This window comes from Leucopleurus acutus (genome assembly GCF_964270905.1).
Source record: "Leucopleurus acutus genome assembly, chromosome: 14".
In the NCBI taxonomy this organism is placed as follows: Eukaryota; Metazoa; Chordata; class Mammalia; order Artiodactyla; family Delphinidae; genus Leucopleurus; species Leucopleurus acutus.
This window is the reverse complement of record NC_139156.1, coordinates 26,439,437-26,455,370: the sequence shown is the minus strand read 5'-3', so window position 1 is coordinate 26,455,370 and position 15,934 is coordinate 26,439,437. Positions and strand designations below refer to the sequence as shown.

At 46.0% G+C, this 15,934-nt stretch overlaps 2 protein-coding genes across 2 annotated transcripts in view; one reads left to right on the top strand and one right to left on the bottom strand.

Moving 5' to 3' along the window:
• The window catches only part of ARMH3 (armadillo like helical domain containing 3), a 166,894-nt gene extending 159,599 nt beyond the window's left edge, over positions 1–7,295 (bottom strand). The window contains exon 1 of the mRNA XM_082854900.1: positions 7,217–7,295. The gene's annotated coding sequence lies outside the window, so the exon portion shown is untranslated. The remainder of the gene's footprint in view (positions 1–7,216) is intronic.
• Positions 7,296–12,272: 4,977 nt separating this feature from the next.
• HPS6 (HPS6 biogenesis of lysosomal organelles complex 2 subunit 3) lies at positions 12,273–14,717 on the top strand (the record flags this gene model as incomplete). The annotated part of the gene is made up of 1 exon (XM_082853859.1): positions 12,273–14,717. The coding sequence occupies exon 1, from the start codon at positions 12,306–12,308 to the stop codon at positions 14,715–14,717; it is 2,412 nt and encodes an 803-aa protein (XP_082709985.1). The 5' UTR covers positions 12,273–12,305.
• Positions 14,718–15,934: the final 1,217 nt, after the last annotated feature.

The window sequence follows — 15,934 nt, the reverse complement described above, 5'->3', positions numbered from 1 at the left end:
TGGAGAGTTTTTATCATAAACGGGTGTTGAATTTTGTCAAAAGCTTTTTCTGCATCTATTGAGATGATCATATGGTTTTTCTTCTTCAATTTGTTAATATGGTGTATCACATTGATTGATTTGCATATACTGAAGAATCCTTGCATCCCTGGGATAAATCCCACTTGATCAGGGTGTATGATCCTTTTAATGTGTTGTTGGATTCTGTTTGCTAACATTTTGTTGAGGATTTCTGCATCTATATTCATCAGTGACACTGGTCTATAATTTTCTTTTTTTGTAGTATCTTTGTCTGGTTTTGGTATCAGGGTGATGGTGGCCTCACAGAATGAGTTTGGGAGTGTTCCTTCCTCTGCAGTGTTTTGGAAGAGTTTGAGAAGGATGGGTGTTAGCTCTTCTCTAAATGTTTGAAAGAATTCACCTGTGAAGCCATCTGCTCCTAAACTTTTGTTTGTTGGAAGATTTTAAATCATAGTTTCAATTTCATTACTTGTGATTGGTCTGTTCATATTTTGTTTCTTCTTGGTTCAGTCTTGGAAGGTTAAACCTTTCTAAGAATTTGTCCATTTCTTCCAGATTGTACATTTTATTGGCACAGAGTTGCTTGTAGTAGTCTCTCAAGATGCTTTGTATTTCTGCAGTGTCTGTTCCCCTTTTTCATTTCTAAATTTATTGATTTGAGTCCTCTCCCTCTTTTTCTTCATGGGTCTGGCTAAAGGTTTATCAATTTTGTTTATCTTCTCAAAGAACTAGTTTTTAGTTTTATTGATCTTTGCTGTTGTTTTCTTTGTTTCTATTTCATTTATTTCTGCTCTGATCTTCATGATTTCTTCTACTAACTTTGGGTTTTGTTTGTTTTTCTTTCTCTAGTTCCTTTAGGTGTAAGGTTAAATTGTTTATTTGAGATTTTTCTTGTTTCTTGAGGTAGGCTTGTAGTGCTATAAACTTCCCTCTTAGAACTGCTTTTGCTGCATCCCATAGGTTTTGGATCATCGTGTTTTCGTTGTAATTTGTCTCTAGGTATTTTTTTATTTTCTCTTTGATTTCTTCAGTGATCTCTTGGTTATTTAGTAACGTATTGTTTAGCCTCCATGTTTGTGTTTTTCACTTTTTTTTCCCTGTAATTGAATTCTAATCTCATAGCGTTGTGGTCAGAAAAGATGCTTGCTATGATTTCAATTTTCTTAAATTTACTGAGCCTTGATTTGTGACCCAAGATGTGACCTATCCTGGAGAATGTTCCACGTACAATTGAGAAGAAAGTGTAATCTGCTGTTTTTGGATGGAGTGTCCTATAAATATCAATTAAATCTATCTGCTCTATTGTGTCATTTAAAGCTTGTGTTTCATTATTAATTTTCTGTTTGGATGATCTGTCCATTGGTGTAAGTGAGGTGTTAAAGTCCCCACTATTATTGTGTTACTGTCGATTTCCTCTTTTATAGCTGTTAGCAGTTGCCTTATGTATTGAGGTGCTCCTATGTTGGGTGCATATATATTTATAATTGTTATATCTTCCTCTTGGATTGATCCCTTGATCATTATGTAGTGTCCTTCCTTGTCTTGTGTAACATTCTTTATTTTAAAGTCTATTTTATCTGATATGAGTATTGCTATTCTAGCTTTCTTTTGATTTCCATTTGCATGGAATATCTTTTTCCATCCCTCACTTTCAGTCTGTGTGTGTCCCTAGGTCTGAAGTGGGTCTCTTGTAGACAGCATATATATGGGTCTTGTTTTTGTATCCATTCAGCGAGCCTGTGTCTTTTGGTTGGAGCATTTAATCCATTCACGTTTAAGGCAATTATCAATATGTATGTTCCTATGACCATTTTCTTAATTACTATGGGTTTGTTTTTGTAGGTGCTTTTCTTCTCTTGTGTTTCCCACTTAGAGAAGTTCCTTTAGCATTTGTTGTAGAGCTGGTTTGGTGATGCTGAATTCTCTTAGCTTTTGCTTATCTGTAATGCTTTTGATTTCTCCATCAAATCTGAATGAGATCCTTGCCGGGTAGAGTAATCTTGGGTGTAAGTTCTTCCCTTTCATAAGTTTAAATATATCATGCCACTCCCTTCTGTCTTGTAGAGTTTCTGCTGAGAAATCAGCTATTAACCTTATGGGAGCTCCCTTGTATGTTACTTATCATTTTTCCCTTGTTGCTTTCGATAATTTTTCTTTGTCTTTAATTTTTGTCAAATTGATTACTATGTGTCTCAGTGTGTTTCTCCTTGGGTCTATCCTGCACTTCCTGAACTTGGATGGCTATTTCCTTTACCACGTTAGGGAAGTTTTTGACTATAATCTCTTCAAATATTTTCTCCAGTTCTTTCTCTCTCTCTTCTCCTTCTGGGACCCCTATAAGGCAAATGTTGTTGCATTTAATGTTGTCCCAGAGGTTTCTTAGGCTGTCTTCATTTCTTTTCATTCTTTTTCCTTTATTCTGTTCCATGGCAGTGAATTCCACCATTCTGTCTTCCAGGTCACTTATCCGTTTTTTTGCCTCAGTTATTCTACTATTGATTCCTTCTAGTGTATTTTTCATTTCAGTTATTGTATTGTTCATCTCTGTTTGTTTGTTCTGTAATTCTTCTGGGTGTTTCCTATTTAATTCTTCTAGTTCTTTGTCAAACATTTCTTGCATCTTCTCGATCTTTGCCTCCATTCTTTTTCCGAGGTCCTGGATCATCTTCACTAGCATTATTGTGAATTCTTTTTCAGGAAGCTTGCCTATCTCCACTTCATTTAGTTGTTTTTCTGGGGTTTTATCTTGTTCCTTTATCTGGTACAAAGTCCTCTGTCTTTTCATTTTGGCTATCTTTCTGTGAATGTGGTTTTCCTTCCACAGGCTCCAGAACTGTCCACCCTTTCGTTCTATCATTTCTGTTTTTTTTAATTACTGGGGATGGAATTCATCACTCATTCCTCCAAATCTTTCAGAGCACAGCCTCCCACTCAAGGTGGTATATAATAATAAATAACACTACTGAGTAGTCACTATGTACTTGGCACTATTCTAAGTGATTTAAATATGCTGTACTTAATCCTCACAATAAACAAATGAAGTAGGTACTAATACCATAATTTTACAATGAGGATGTTACTTTGCCCAAAGTAACGGATTTTAAGTGGTACAGCCACTAAATCTTTCTGTCTGGTAGCCCTTCTCCCTATGAGAATATCTTGTTAGTGCAAAAAAAGCAGGTGCTAACTAGTAGAACATTCAAAATCCAGATTCAGTTAAAATTCTATAGAAACTCCAAACTGATATCCATAATATCAACATTCCCACTTGATCCAAGAAAAGTCAGTCAACTCAGGACATCATCTGACAAGCATCATCCCTATTTTCTAGATGCTAGGATAGAACCAGCCTGATTCAGTAATAAGCACATGTGCCACTATGGGGCAGCGTCTATATCTTGTGTGTGCTCTGAACAGCGCTCACCTCAGAGTGAGTATTTAGGCTACACTTGAAAGTGGAATTAACTCAAGGACTTTCCCAAGACTAAACAGCAAGTGGCAAAACCAGGACTTCTGCAGTCTCTACTCTGGATATCAGCCATAGTCTGTACCTACTAGAAGTGAACTAGCTTCACAGAAGAGAATTCAGTCTGGTCCCATCAGAATCTACTGAGTCTGCCAACTTTCACAAACTAATAATACAGATGAAGAGGTTTAAATAAACATGACCACCTCAGGTTCCCTTTCAAATGATTTTACACAAGAAGGAATGCACTTGCACCTTCAGAAGGAGGAACCAACTTCAAATTGACAGGATTTCAGGAAACTCTGATTGAAAATCACATTTTTCTGACATCTCCCAGAATGAGAATTCATTGTAAGATCCTCTTCTCAATGAGCAGCAGCCTCTTATAAATTAATACTGTCTATCTCCTGCTCATGCCCTGAACTTCCTCAAGCAGCAACACATCACTCATATCTTCTTCATTTCCTTTCTTGTTGACCCATACAAGCCTCATGAATACCACCTAAGTATAAAATGAAAATTATAAGACAGACTCCCATAATCTTCTTAAAGAAAGCCCAAAAGGTAACTTCGACCTGGCAAAATAAACTGATTTCCTGCTAGCTTAACTAACATTTATTGAGAGCTTATAATAACACAGGCATTGTATAAGGGGAAAAGGGATGCAAAATTATTGAGGTATATGGTCCCTGCCTTGAGAAGCTCACTATTAAGTGGAAGAAGGGCATATTCTAATATTTCCTTATAAAGAAATAAAATAAACATTATTTTCCCAGGATTTTTTTTCAAATATGTCCTCACTTACTCCAAGCTATTGCCAAGATATCAAGCTCACCAGGCCTCCTTACTTCCAGCTGCCTAGTAACATCTCCATGTGCATATCCCATGACAACTTGATCTCAGCATACCAGACTAGCTCCCCTATACCTCTTTCTATAGCCACCCAAACCTTAAAAAAATCTGCTCTAGGGCTTCCCTGGTGGCGCAATGGTTGAGAGTCCGCCTGCCGATGCAGGGGACACAGGTTTGTGCCCCGGTCCGGGAAGATTCCCCATGCCGCGGAGCGGCTAGGCCCGTGGGCCATGGCTGCTGAGCCTGCGCATCCGGAGCCTGTGCTCCGCAACGGGAGAGACCACAACAGTGAGAGGCCCACATACCGCAAAAAAAAATCTGCTCTACTTTTACTGATCCATATCCTGGTCAATGAAATTCCCATTTACCCAATTTCTCAAATTAGAAAACTTAGCCCACTGTCTCTCCCCAGTCACTAAATCATATTACAGCTATCTTAGAAATATTTCTAAAATCCATTCCCCTCCTCTTCATTCCCACGGCCACATTTTATTCAGACTCTCAGTCAACTGCAACAACTCTAATTAGTCTCACTGCCTCATTTCTCATTACCTTAATCTGCACTTGTCACTCCCTAACATTAAAACGCTCCAATACCTCCCTACTCTCTTTTCAGTCTCACCTGGCAATTTCCCCACCACACATCCTGTTTTGGACAAATTTCTGACACTTAAACATCATGTTATTTTTTTTTCCTCACACTTTCACCATGCCTTTACTCATGCTGTTGTCTCCATCTGGAATGCCTTTCTTTACTTGTGCAACCTCCTACCCATCTTCCAACACCCAACTCAAGTATCTCCTCCCTACAAACATTTCCCTGACTTTCCAGGCAATGGTAATATTTCCTTCACACCATATAAATTCCTTTTAATGGATATGTAACACACAACACTACAATTTTCATGTGAATATGTCTCTCTGATGTTCTTGAAGAAAGATATTCATATTTCTAACCCCAGTGCCAGTTACATAATAAGTGCTCAATAGGGACTTCCCCAGTGGTCCAGTGGGTAAGACTCTGCACTCCTAATGCAGGGGGCCTGGGTTCGATCCCTGGTTGGGGAACTAGATCCCGCATGCATGCCGCAACTAAGAGTCCGCATGCCACAACTAAAAAGTCCGCATGCTGCAACTAAAAGATGCCACATAGGTTAAGAATCCACCTGCCAATGCAGGGGACACTGGTTCAAGCCCTGGTCCAGGAAGATCCCACATCCCATGGAGCAACTAAGCCCATGCGCCATAACTACTGAAGCTGCGCTCTAGAGCCCATGAGCCACAACTACTGAACCCGTGTGCCACAACTACTGAACCCGTGTGCCACAACTACTGAAGCCCGTGTGCCCAGAGCCTGTGCTCCGCAACAAGAGAAGCCACCGTAACGAGAAGCCTGCGCGCTGCAACGAAGAGTAGCCCGCGCTCGCCGCAACTAAAGAAAAGCCTGCGCGCAGCAATGAAGACCCAATGCAGGTATAAATTAATTAATTAAAAATAAAAAATAAAAATGAAAGATGCCACATGCCGCAACGAAGATCCCACATGCCGCAACTAAGACCCGGTGCAGCCAAAAATGCATTAAAAAGAAAACTTAACAAGTGCTCAATAAATGTGTGTTTAATAAATTGTGTGCCCTCATATATCCTGGATCAATTTGTTATTTGGTTATTTTCCCAAAATTTTATGGATTCTTGACCTTGGCTCTGTGTAAAAGTCCAACTTTCATAACACTGTTTTGAGTTTTCAAGAGGTTTTATTATTATTATTCAAATGTCGAACAAGTGTAGGAATTATAATGCCTAAACATCCAATGAAAATACGTTAAAGGCTCCCCTATTCATTAAGGAACGAATGAGAGTCCCCCTTCACAATCCTAACTAGAAGGATCCACCTTTCTCTAGACTGATTGATCTGATATCCGGAAAAGCCCTCACATAGGAACTACTGTGCACACAAGACCAACTGAAGGTACACCCAAAATAATTCCAATTAACTTGTGCTAAATTAAGAGCAGGGACACAAATCCTATTTGCCCTGGTTTACAAAGTCAGAGAGAGTATAGAATAGCAAAGAAACAGCTCTCACTGAACTCAAAACTTTTTCTGGAGAGGAAGAATTGGGGAGGGTCGGATGATCCACATTTATTCGGGCCTGCCCAAGTTTCTACTTCCCCATGTCGAAAGGCAGCACTCCTCAGTTTCTGATAGTTCTTCCCCAGGGAACCAGTTTTTATCTCCTGTTTCTTCCCTACACTTGCCTGGAAACAGGTTCGTTTCCCAGGTTCACACAGAGTAACCAGAGAAAACACGGTAGCTTCAATGATTGTGTGTAAAGGGCGGGCTGAAGCCCGGCGATCAGAGACTGTAAAGAGGAGACGGGGACCTTCCGGGACGCCTGATGACTTCGGGCAGACAGGGCTTCCTCTAGCCCTTCTCCGAGGTCTTGCCCCACGCCCTCACCCCAGAAACAGGCTGGGAAGAAGGCCACGCGGGTGGGAAACACCTGGGAGGAAAGCTTTCAAGGTAGCCTGAGGGGTCGGAGTCAGCCTCTTGCTGGGTCAAAGGTCGGCGCCTCGGCTGCCAGGAGGGCCCAGCAGGGACCCGGAGCGAGAGGCGTGTGACCGGCACTGGAGGGTTAGAGGGACCGGCAGCTGGAGTAGCGAGCCGCTTCTCTCTCCGCTCCGCCGCACGCAGCCTCTGCGCTCCTCAGCAGCTGCCCTCCCTCCCTCTCCCCGCATAACCCCAGTCTTGCCCTAGCGAGCGCAGGCCCCGCCTCCAGGGCCGCCTCAGGGCCAAGGCCTAGTATGGCAGTCCCCGCAGAGGTTGGCCAGGTTCGGAGACCGGCCCGGGCCGGCGCCGCTTACCGAACGCCGCTTACCCTGCCTCCTCCTCCACCACCCGCGCCGCTCCCGGACCGGCTCGCTCCCGACGCCACCGACGCCGCAGCTGCTCCGGGCTCACGGACGCGCTCCCGACCTCCCCAGACCCTTCCCCCGGCCCGCCGTGCCCCGCAGGATCCTAAAGCCTGCCGCGTGATACGTTCGCCCGCGCCGACTGCCTGAGGCTGGCTCGGACCACGATTCCCAGCAACCATCACAAAGACTACGACTCCCAAAATGCACCACGAGAAAGAAATTAGCAAAGAAACATGTATCAAGAGTCTACTGGATGCAAGTTGAATTAGCAGTTTCTTTAAATATGGCAGACCCTGAAATCGGCAATTCCACTTCCAGCAGTAAATACATCCTCTAAAAACACTGGCAAAGTTTGGAAAGATATATGTGCCAAGCTCTTTATTGCAACTCTGTAAGTGAAAGATTGGAGACAAACTCATTCAATCAACATATATGTAACTGTATGCCTGCTATGTACAAAGCACCGTGTAAATCTGTGTCAACTTGGCAAGTTACCTCTCTGAGTCTCAGTTTTCTCACACGCAAAATGGAAGATTAAAAAAAGACATGCAGGGCTTCCCTGGTGGCGCAGTGGTTAAGAGTCCGCCTGCCGATGCAGGGGACACGGGTTCGTGCCCGGTCCGGGAAGATCTCACATGCCGCGGAGCGGCTGGGCCCGTGAGCCATGGCCTCTGAGCCTGTGCGTCCGGAGCCTGTGCTCCACAACGGGAGAGGCCACAACAGTGAGAGGCCCGCGTACCGCAAAAAAAAAAAAAAAAAAAAGACATGCAGAAAAGAAAATTAAAAAAAAAAAAAGAATCTGGAAAAAAAAACCCCAAAAAAAAGACATGCCGGGCAGTGTGTGCGTGTGTGTATGTGTCTCCTTATAATGACTTTATGAAGTTGGTACCTCACAGATAACAAAAAAAAAAAAAAGGTTTTGAGTGATTAAACAGCTTGCTTAATGTTCTAGAGTTAGTAAGAGGTGAAGGAAAGTTTAAACCCAGATCTATCAGGAAAGAGGTCTTAATAGCCCAAAAGCCCAGGTAACTTTTAATTTTTATTGTCTGTTTACACAGTGGCATAAAACATGATTAGTGGTAAAAAGTTGTACCCTAATAGGATATAAAAAAAGAGTGAGAAGTGGTAATAGGAAGGCATCTTGAGGTGAACCCCAAGAACTATTGTTCCTGAACATGAGTTAGAAGCCTCCTGTACAGATGAAAGAACCCCTTCCATACCTGACTTCCTTTTAGCACATCTTTGTTGAGCACCTACTGAATACCCAATTCTGGGAGTAGTAAAAAGAAAAACAGTTACAATTCTGAGATTGTATTGTAAGAAAGTGATAGACAGATGATAGATAGAAAAATAGATATACAATTAAATGTTTTAAATATCAAACAGTGAATTATCGAAGGTAAGCTTAGAAAAGCTCAAGCTGTAAATGCCCTGAAAATTCAGAGAATGGAAAATTCCCTGTCAATCTTCAGAGGCTTTTTGGGGGAAGATGAAGATGAAATTAAGTCTTAGAGGAGAGAAGAAAAGGAAAGGTGAAAGTGTGAAGGTGAAGAAACACAATACACTGGCGGGAATTGAATTAAATACAGATTCAGCAGAGGGTAAGTTTATAAGTCCACAGACTGAGTAGGTAAGAGCGCAACCTCTGGGATACTGTGGAAATGAATCCCAGGCTGGCTACCTACTAGATGTATGACTTTGGACAATTAAATGAGCTCTCTAAGCCTTAGTTTCCTATCTGGAAAATGGGGATAATAAAATGCCTATGTTATATTGGTTTGGTTATCCAGCACTGAGCCCTTCCCCTCCTTTTCTGGGGGCCTTTGCTTTTGGGTAGAGTCTTTTTTTTTTTTTTTTGGTACGCGGGCCTCTCACTGTTGTGGCCTCTCCCATTGAGGAGCACAGGCTCCAGACGCGCAGGCTCAGCGGCCATGGCTCACGGGCCCAGCCGCTCCACGGCATGGGGGATCTTCCCGGACCCAGGCACGAACCCGTGTACCCTGCATCGGCAGGCGGATTCTTAACCACTGCGCCACCAGGGAAGCCCCTTTGGGTAGAGTCTTGATGGAAAACCAGGCCCTGGGCAACCAAGATAAGTGAGCTCACGTGACCTGGGCTTGGCCACTAGGTGCAACCTCCAAGGGCTTCAGCTCTTGATCAAGAGATGCAGAGATGAAAAGATGGTCAGAACTCATTCATAACAGGTGCTGTCCACAAATGCAGTGACCAAGTCATGCAGCACCAGGGGCTGTGGTGTCCTGGCTGTATGGTTCCTGCAGAAAAATAGTTGTGCTTCCTATTTCCTGGTCTTCAGAGAGTTTGGGTTCCTGCACATTTTCTAAGCCTGTTCTTCCTGTCTCCTGCAGATTCTGTGACCCTCCCCACACCAATGTTCTTCTAGTAAATTTCATTTTTTTTCCATATTTCTGTAACTATTCTATAACTCTTAAAAGGTTCCTAAGTGATATCACACACACAAACATGTGCCTACTCAAGCTTACTCATTCTTTCACCAAACATCTATTGAAGTCTTTCTTTGTGCCAGGCTCTACTCTAAAAGTGAGGATACAACATAATGTACAACACGATAAGTATAATTAACACTGCTGTAAATCCTAAGGGTTCTCATCAGAAGGAAAACAGATTTTTTTTTCTATTTCTTTAATTTTGTATCAATATGAAATGATGGATATTCACTAAATTCATTGTGGTAATATGTAAGTCAAATCATTGTGCTGTACACCTTAAACTTATACAATGCTGTACATCAATCATGTCTCAATAAAACGGGAAGAAAAAATTTAAAATACAGTGGCATATACATATATGCATGCTTTTGTAACCATCAGAAATATGCACGTGTGTATCCATCAGAAATATGGCTAAAGGGACTTCCCTGGTGGCACAGTGGTTAAGAATCCACCTGCCAATGCAGGGGACGTGGGTTCGAGCCCTGGTCTGGGAAGATCCCACATGCCACGGAGCAACTAAGCCCGTGCACCACAACTACTGCGCCTGCGATCTAGAGCCCGCGAGCCACAACTACTGAAGCCCGTGTGCCTTGAGCCCGTACTCCACAACAAGAGAAGTCACCGCAATGAGAAGCCCGTGCACCACAATGAAGATTAGCCCCTGCTCGCCGCAACTAGAGAAGGCCCGTGCGCAGCAATGAAGACCCAATGCAGCCAAAAATAAATAAATAAACTTAAAAAAAAGAAATATGGCTAAAAATACTCAAAAAATATGTAGTGTTACACAATACTGTAAATCAATACTTCAATTTTTTAAATGTAGTGTTTTTAAGTGAGGCTATAACAATGAAAGAAATCCCATGGCAACTAGGAACAGCTGGAAGAGGAGCAAATTTGGGGAGGAAGATGATGTTTAGGACACGTTGAGACTGAAATGTCTATGAGACATCCAGGCAGAAATATTTAGTAGACATTTGGATACCTTCATTGGAACTCAGCAGAGATCTCTGGAGTGTAGATAAATATTTTGGAGCCATTGTCCTAGTGGTAACGGTTCAAGCCATGAGCAGGGAATAAATGGCCTAGGAAGAGGGCTAAAAAAATATTAATAATATGGGGAGGAAAAAAGATAAAAGGGCCCCAGATGGAATTTAAAACCAGTATTTAAAGGATGGTGGAGAAAGAGGAACCAATGGCAATAAAGTTCTGAAGACAGCACTATTTAAAAAAGAGGAGAATTAGAGGAGAAAGATGCTGTGGAAACTACAGGAGAGACTTTCAATAAGGAAGTTGTCAAATGTCTCAAAAGAGAAAAGGAAATTAAAATGCCTTGAAGACTTCAGGAAAATCTACTTCGGGTAAGTATTGGTTTGAGAAATGAATGGAAGGAGAGAAAGTAGAGGCAACAAATACTAGATCTTTGCAAGAAACTTGACTGTGAAATGAAAGGGAGAGGGAGTGATAGGAGTAAAGGTTGGGGGAGATGAGAATGAAAGAGTGACTTCCAGGACAGGACAGACTGGGGAGTATTTCTATGCTGAGAGCAAGAGGACAGAATGAGGATGATGAAACAGAAACAGATGCTTCTCAGGGAAGTTGCGTGGAAAGGGAGGGAGGGGCAAGCTAATGAAGGAGGGACTGGAGGAGGAGAGAGGAATACCACAGCACCTGAGAAGGTTAATCTGGGGTGGAAAGGACTCCTGCATATCAATTTGTAGGTGCTAAAGAGATTACACACAGACTCAGTGCCATTAAAGTATGTGTTCATTTTGTTTTCTAGCAAAATGTTAGTTTGGGTGACCTGTTGATACAGTGGTTTGGTGCATTGACCCTGGACCCAGATTGCCTGTGGTTGAAATCCCACCTGTATCTCTACTGCTTAACAGCTGTGTGATCTTGGTCAGTTTACTTTATCTCTCTGTACTTCATTTTCCTTATCTTTAAAAGGCAGGGTGGGGTGGGGGAGTCACACAGTAAGGGCTATGGAAGTACTAGCCATTATTATTTTTTCCACTAGTTTGTCATCTCCCTGAAGTTGAGGTTTTCTCTTTTGTTCAGGGTTGTCTACTCAGAGCCTAGCACTTAGTAGGTGCTCAATAAAAATTTCATGAATAAACTGGGATGAGAGAGCGAGGCGTGGAGGGAAGGGAAGACTTGGTAGTTGGATGCTGGGCGGGCTGGAAGCCAGATACCTTAGTCATACTCTGTGCCGCTCCGCGGTTTCCTGGGGCCTGAAGCAGCGGGCCTACATCCCGTCTCTGAGAGCTTCCCCAGGACTCGCGAGGTCGGAGCGCTGAGACGATTGTGTGCTCCGCGGCTCCACCCCCGCGAGGCTCCTGCGGCCCCGCCCCTGGTGGGCGGTGTTGTGCCGGCAGGGAGTATACCGGCTCCAGTCGCGAGCTAGCCGTGAGGGGCGGGGCCGGGCTGGGCGGGGCCGACTCAGCCCGGCTTTGGCTCACCTCATCAAAGAAGGGCGGAAGTCTCAACCCCAGTCTTGACCTCCCTTGGGAACCCGGCACCGAGAGCCGGGCCTCGCCCCACGGGGCGGCGGGCCTGGGCGTGCACTGGCGCGGGCGGCACCATGAAGCGTGCGGGAACTCTGCGCCTGCTCTCGGACCTGAACAACTTCAGCGGCGCGGCCCGGCTCCGGGAGTTGTTGGCCGGGGACCCAGCCGTCCGAGTTCGCTGCAGCCCGGACGGCCGCCACCTGCTGCTGCTGCGACCTCCGGGGGCACCGGGCCCGCAACTGCTGGTCGCGGTGCGTGGACCCGGCGCGGAACTGGAACGTGCCTGGCCAGCTGGCCAGCCCTCACCTCTAGACGCCTTCTTCCTACCGTGGCCGTCACGACCGGCGCTAGTCCTAGTGTGGGAGAGTGGCCTAGCCGAGGTGTGGGGCACGGGGGTGGGGCCCGGCTGGCGGCTGCTGCAGAGCACCGAGCTGTGTACTGGCGGTGGAGCCCGTGTGGTGGCCGTGGCGGCGCCCCGAGGCCGCCTGGTGTGGTGCGAGGAGCGTCAGGCCGGCGCTGAGGGCCGCGAAGGGCCTCCCGCAGTGGCTTTCAGCCACTGTGTGTGCGTCCGGACCCTGGAGCCCAGCGGGGAGGCCGGCACCAACCTGGGCCGTACACACATCCTGCTGCACAACTGCCCCCGTTTCGGGCTGCTGACCTCCCGCAAGGACCTGTTCCTGGTGCCCACTGCCACCACCTGGCCTGGCGTGGGCCACATTCTGCTCATCTGGAGCCCAAGCAAGGGCAAGGTGGTGGTGGCTGCCCCATGTCTTGGCCTCTCCCACAGTAAGAGCCTGAATCCTGGAGGAGGGGACCCGTGGGACTTCAGGACCCTGCTCCGAGGCCTTCCTGGGCTGCTGTCCCCCAGGCAGCCATTAACTGTACACACCTGGGCCCCAACTCCCCAGGGCCTGCTGTGGCTTGACTTCAGGGGCACTGTGAGCCTGGTGCAGCCCCACGGTGGTACCCGGGCTGTTGGCACCCTTCAGGAGGCACCTGCCAGCCTGGCAGGGTCTGCAGCACTGGGCGCGTTTCATGGCACTCTGGCCTGTGTGCTGGGCTCCACATTGGAACTGCTGGACATGGGCAGTGGGCAGCTGCTAGAAAGGAAGGTCCTAAGTACAGATCGGGTACATCTGCTGGAACCCCCAGCCCCTGGCATGGAAAATGAGGAAGAGCTGGAGACCCGAGGGGGTCTTCGTTTGCTTTCAGCCGTGGGTCTGTTTCGAGTAGGCTGGGAAGCCCCACAAGGCCTTGAGCTGCCTTCAGCTGAAGATCTGGTGTTTGAGGAGGCCTGCGAGTACTACCAGCGGCGGAGCCTGCGGGGTGCCCGGCTCACCCCAGAGGAACTGAGACACAACAGCACATTCCGGGCACCTCAGGCCCTGGCTTCCATCCTCCAGGGCCACGTGTCCCCATCAACACTATTGACCACACTGAGGGCCGAGCTTCGGGATTACCGGGGCTTAGAGCGGCTTAAAGCCCAGCTGGTGGCGGGGGATGAGGAGGAGGCTGGCTGGACTGAGCTGGCAGAGCACGAAGTGGCACGGCTGCTGAGGACTGAGTTGATGGGAGACCAGCTGGCCCAGCTCAACACCGTTTTCCAAGCCCTCCCTACAGCGGCCTGGGGTGCCATCCTCAGGGCCCTGCAGCTCCAGCCAGATGGGAATGGCAGGCTGAGGTCCCAAGCTCCCCCTGACGTGTGGAAGAAGGTACTGGGTGTTACAACAGGTGGAAAGGAGCCACCCAGTGGGATACTGCCCCTCTTTGAACTCCTGTGCCGATGCCTCTGCCGGCTGGAGCCACGATGGCTGCCACCCTTTGTGGAGCTGGCACAGCAGCAGGGCGGGCCTGGCTGGGGATCAGGGGGCCCAGGGCTGCCCCTCTATCGCCGAGCCCTGGAAGTACTAGGTGAGGAGGGGACTAGGCCTGCAGCACTGGAGCTAGACCTGCTCTTGGGCAGTGGGCGGCCCAAAGCTGTGCTCCAAGCTGTGGGGCAGCTGGTGCAAAAGGAAGAGTGGGAGCGGGCTCTAGAGGCTGGCTTGGCCCTCAGCTCCTCCAGCCCCCTGCTTCGAAGTGAGATCTTCAAACTGCTGTTGGCCGAATTTGCCCGGCACCGCCGGCTTGATGCTCACCTCCCCCTCCTTTGCCGCCTGTGCCCACCAGACCTAGCTCCAACTGAGCTCCTGCTTCTACTGCGGACACACCTCCCAGATGAGTTGGAGCCCCCCGCCCCATTCCCTGAGCCTGGGGCAGAGCCCCCTCTCACTGTGGGCTTGCTCAGAGCCCTGCTGGAGCAGACTGGGACTCAAGGACGACCCTCTGGCCCAGTTCTAAGCCAATATGAGGACATTCTATGGGACCCAGGCACTCCACCCCCTACCCCACCTCGGGGACCTATGTCAGCCCTCCAGGCATCAGACCACCCAGGCCTGGAGGCATGGGCACCATCTGGACAGGGCCTCTGTGTGACTGACACAGGCTGAAAATTGTTTCTAGGACACAGTGATCAGGGAAAGGTGGCTAGGAGTTGGAGGGGGCCAGAGTGGGGACCTGTGTGTGCAATACTCACAATACTCTTCTGGAGCAATTTATATATATATATGTGTGTGTGTGCGTATAATAAATATGTTTGGTCTTTATCCTCAGGTTTCTGTCTTGGCGCAAAGCTCCTAAAACACTTGGAATTTCCTGAGTGATAGAAATATCTTTGTTATAACGTATGGACACCAAGGGGGGAAACTGGCGGGGGGGTAGGGGTCGGGGAGATGAATTGGGAGATTGGGATTGACACATATACACTAATATGTATAAAATAGATAACTAATAACCTGCTGTATAAAATAAAATTCAAAAAAAAAAACTACATTGCTGGTAGTAGTAATGGTGCTAACCACAGGAGATTCTGGATTTTAAATTTCAAAGTGATAGCTTTAGATTTTATGAGAGTAATAAACAGGAATAGATCCAATGGTTAATTGATGTGCCTTGATTTAGACAAACCTAATAGATTAAAATCCAAGCATACCTCAAAGATAAATTAAGGTCAAATAACTTACACTGCAAATAAATTTACAGTAGAAGCCATTTAAACAGCAAATCCTCACTACATTTTAAATATGATCTGATTCCTATTTTGGGAACATATTTATTAGATAAATTAAGGTGTGCTTTATCATAAAAATGAACACAGATGCAGGGGGAGAGAAAAAGCTAAAAAAAATTACCAGAAAATTTCAGATTTAAACTGGAGATTTAGTTAATATTATATCCAAATATTTTTTAAGTTTTGAATTGTTACTTCCCAAAGGTCAAAGTTTTCATTTTCAACAGAAAAAAGTTGCCTACAAGAAATATTAAAACAAATTAAATAGGGAAACTCTTTGAGGTGGTGGGACTTATTCCAGCTCCCTATGCTTTGTGTTGGAAAAATAAATAAAATTTAACAGTCCATGAGCTTGCTGTATAAAAATAAAATTAAATTAAATTTTAAAAAAAAGAAATGTCTTTGTTATAACAAGCCCCTTTAGACCAAACCTGCATTTACACTAATGAGGTAACTTAAAAGTGGGGACCCCTAGCGTCAGGATGGGACTGGTCACCAGAAAGACCCGAGTGATGAAAGGGTTGGAACTTTCAGCTCCATCCTCAACCTCCTGGGAGGGGAGTGGGGCTAGAGACAGCTCTACAAAAGCTCCTGAAC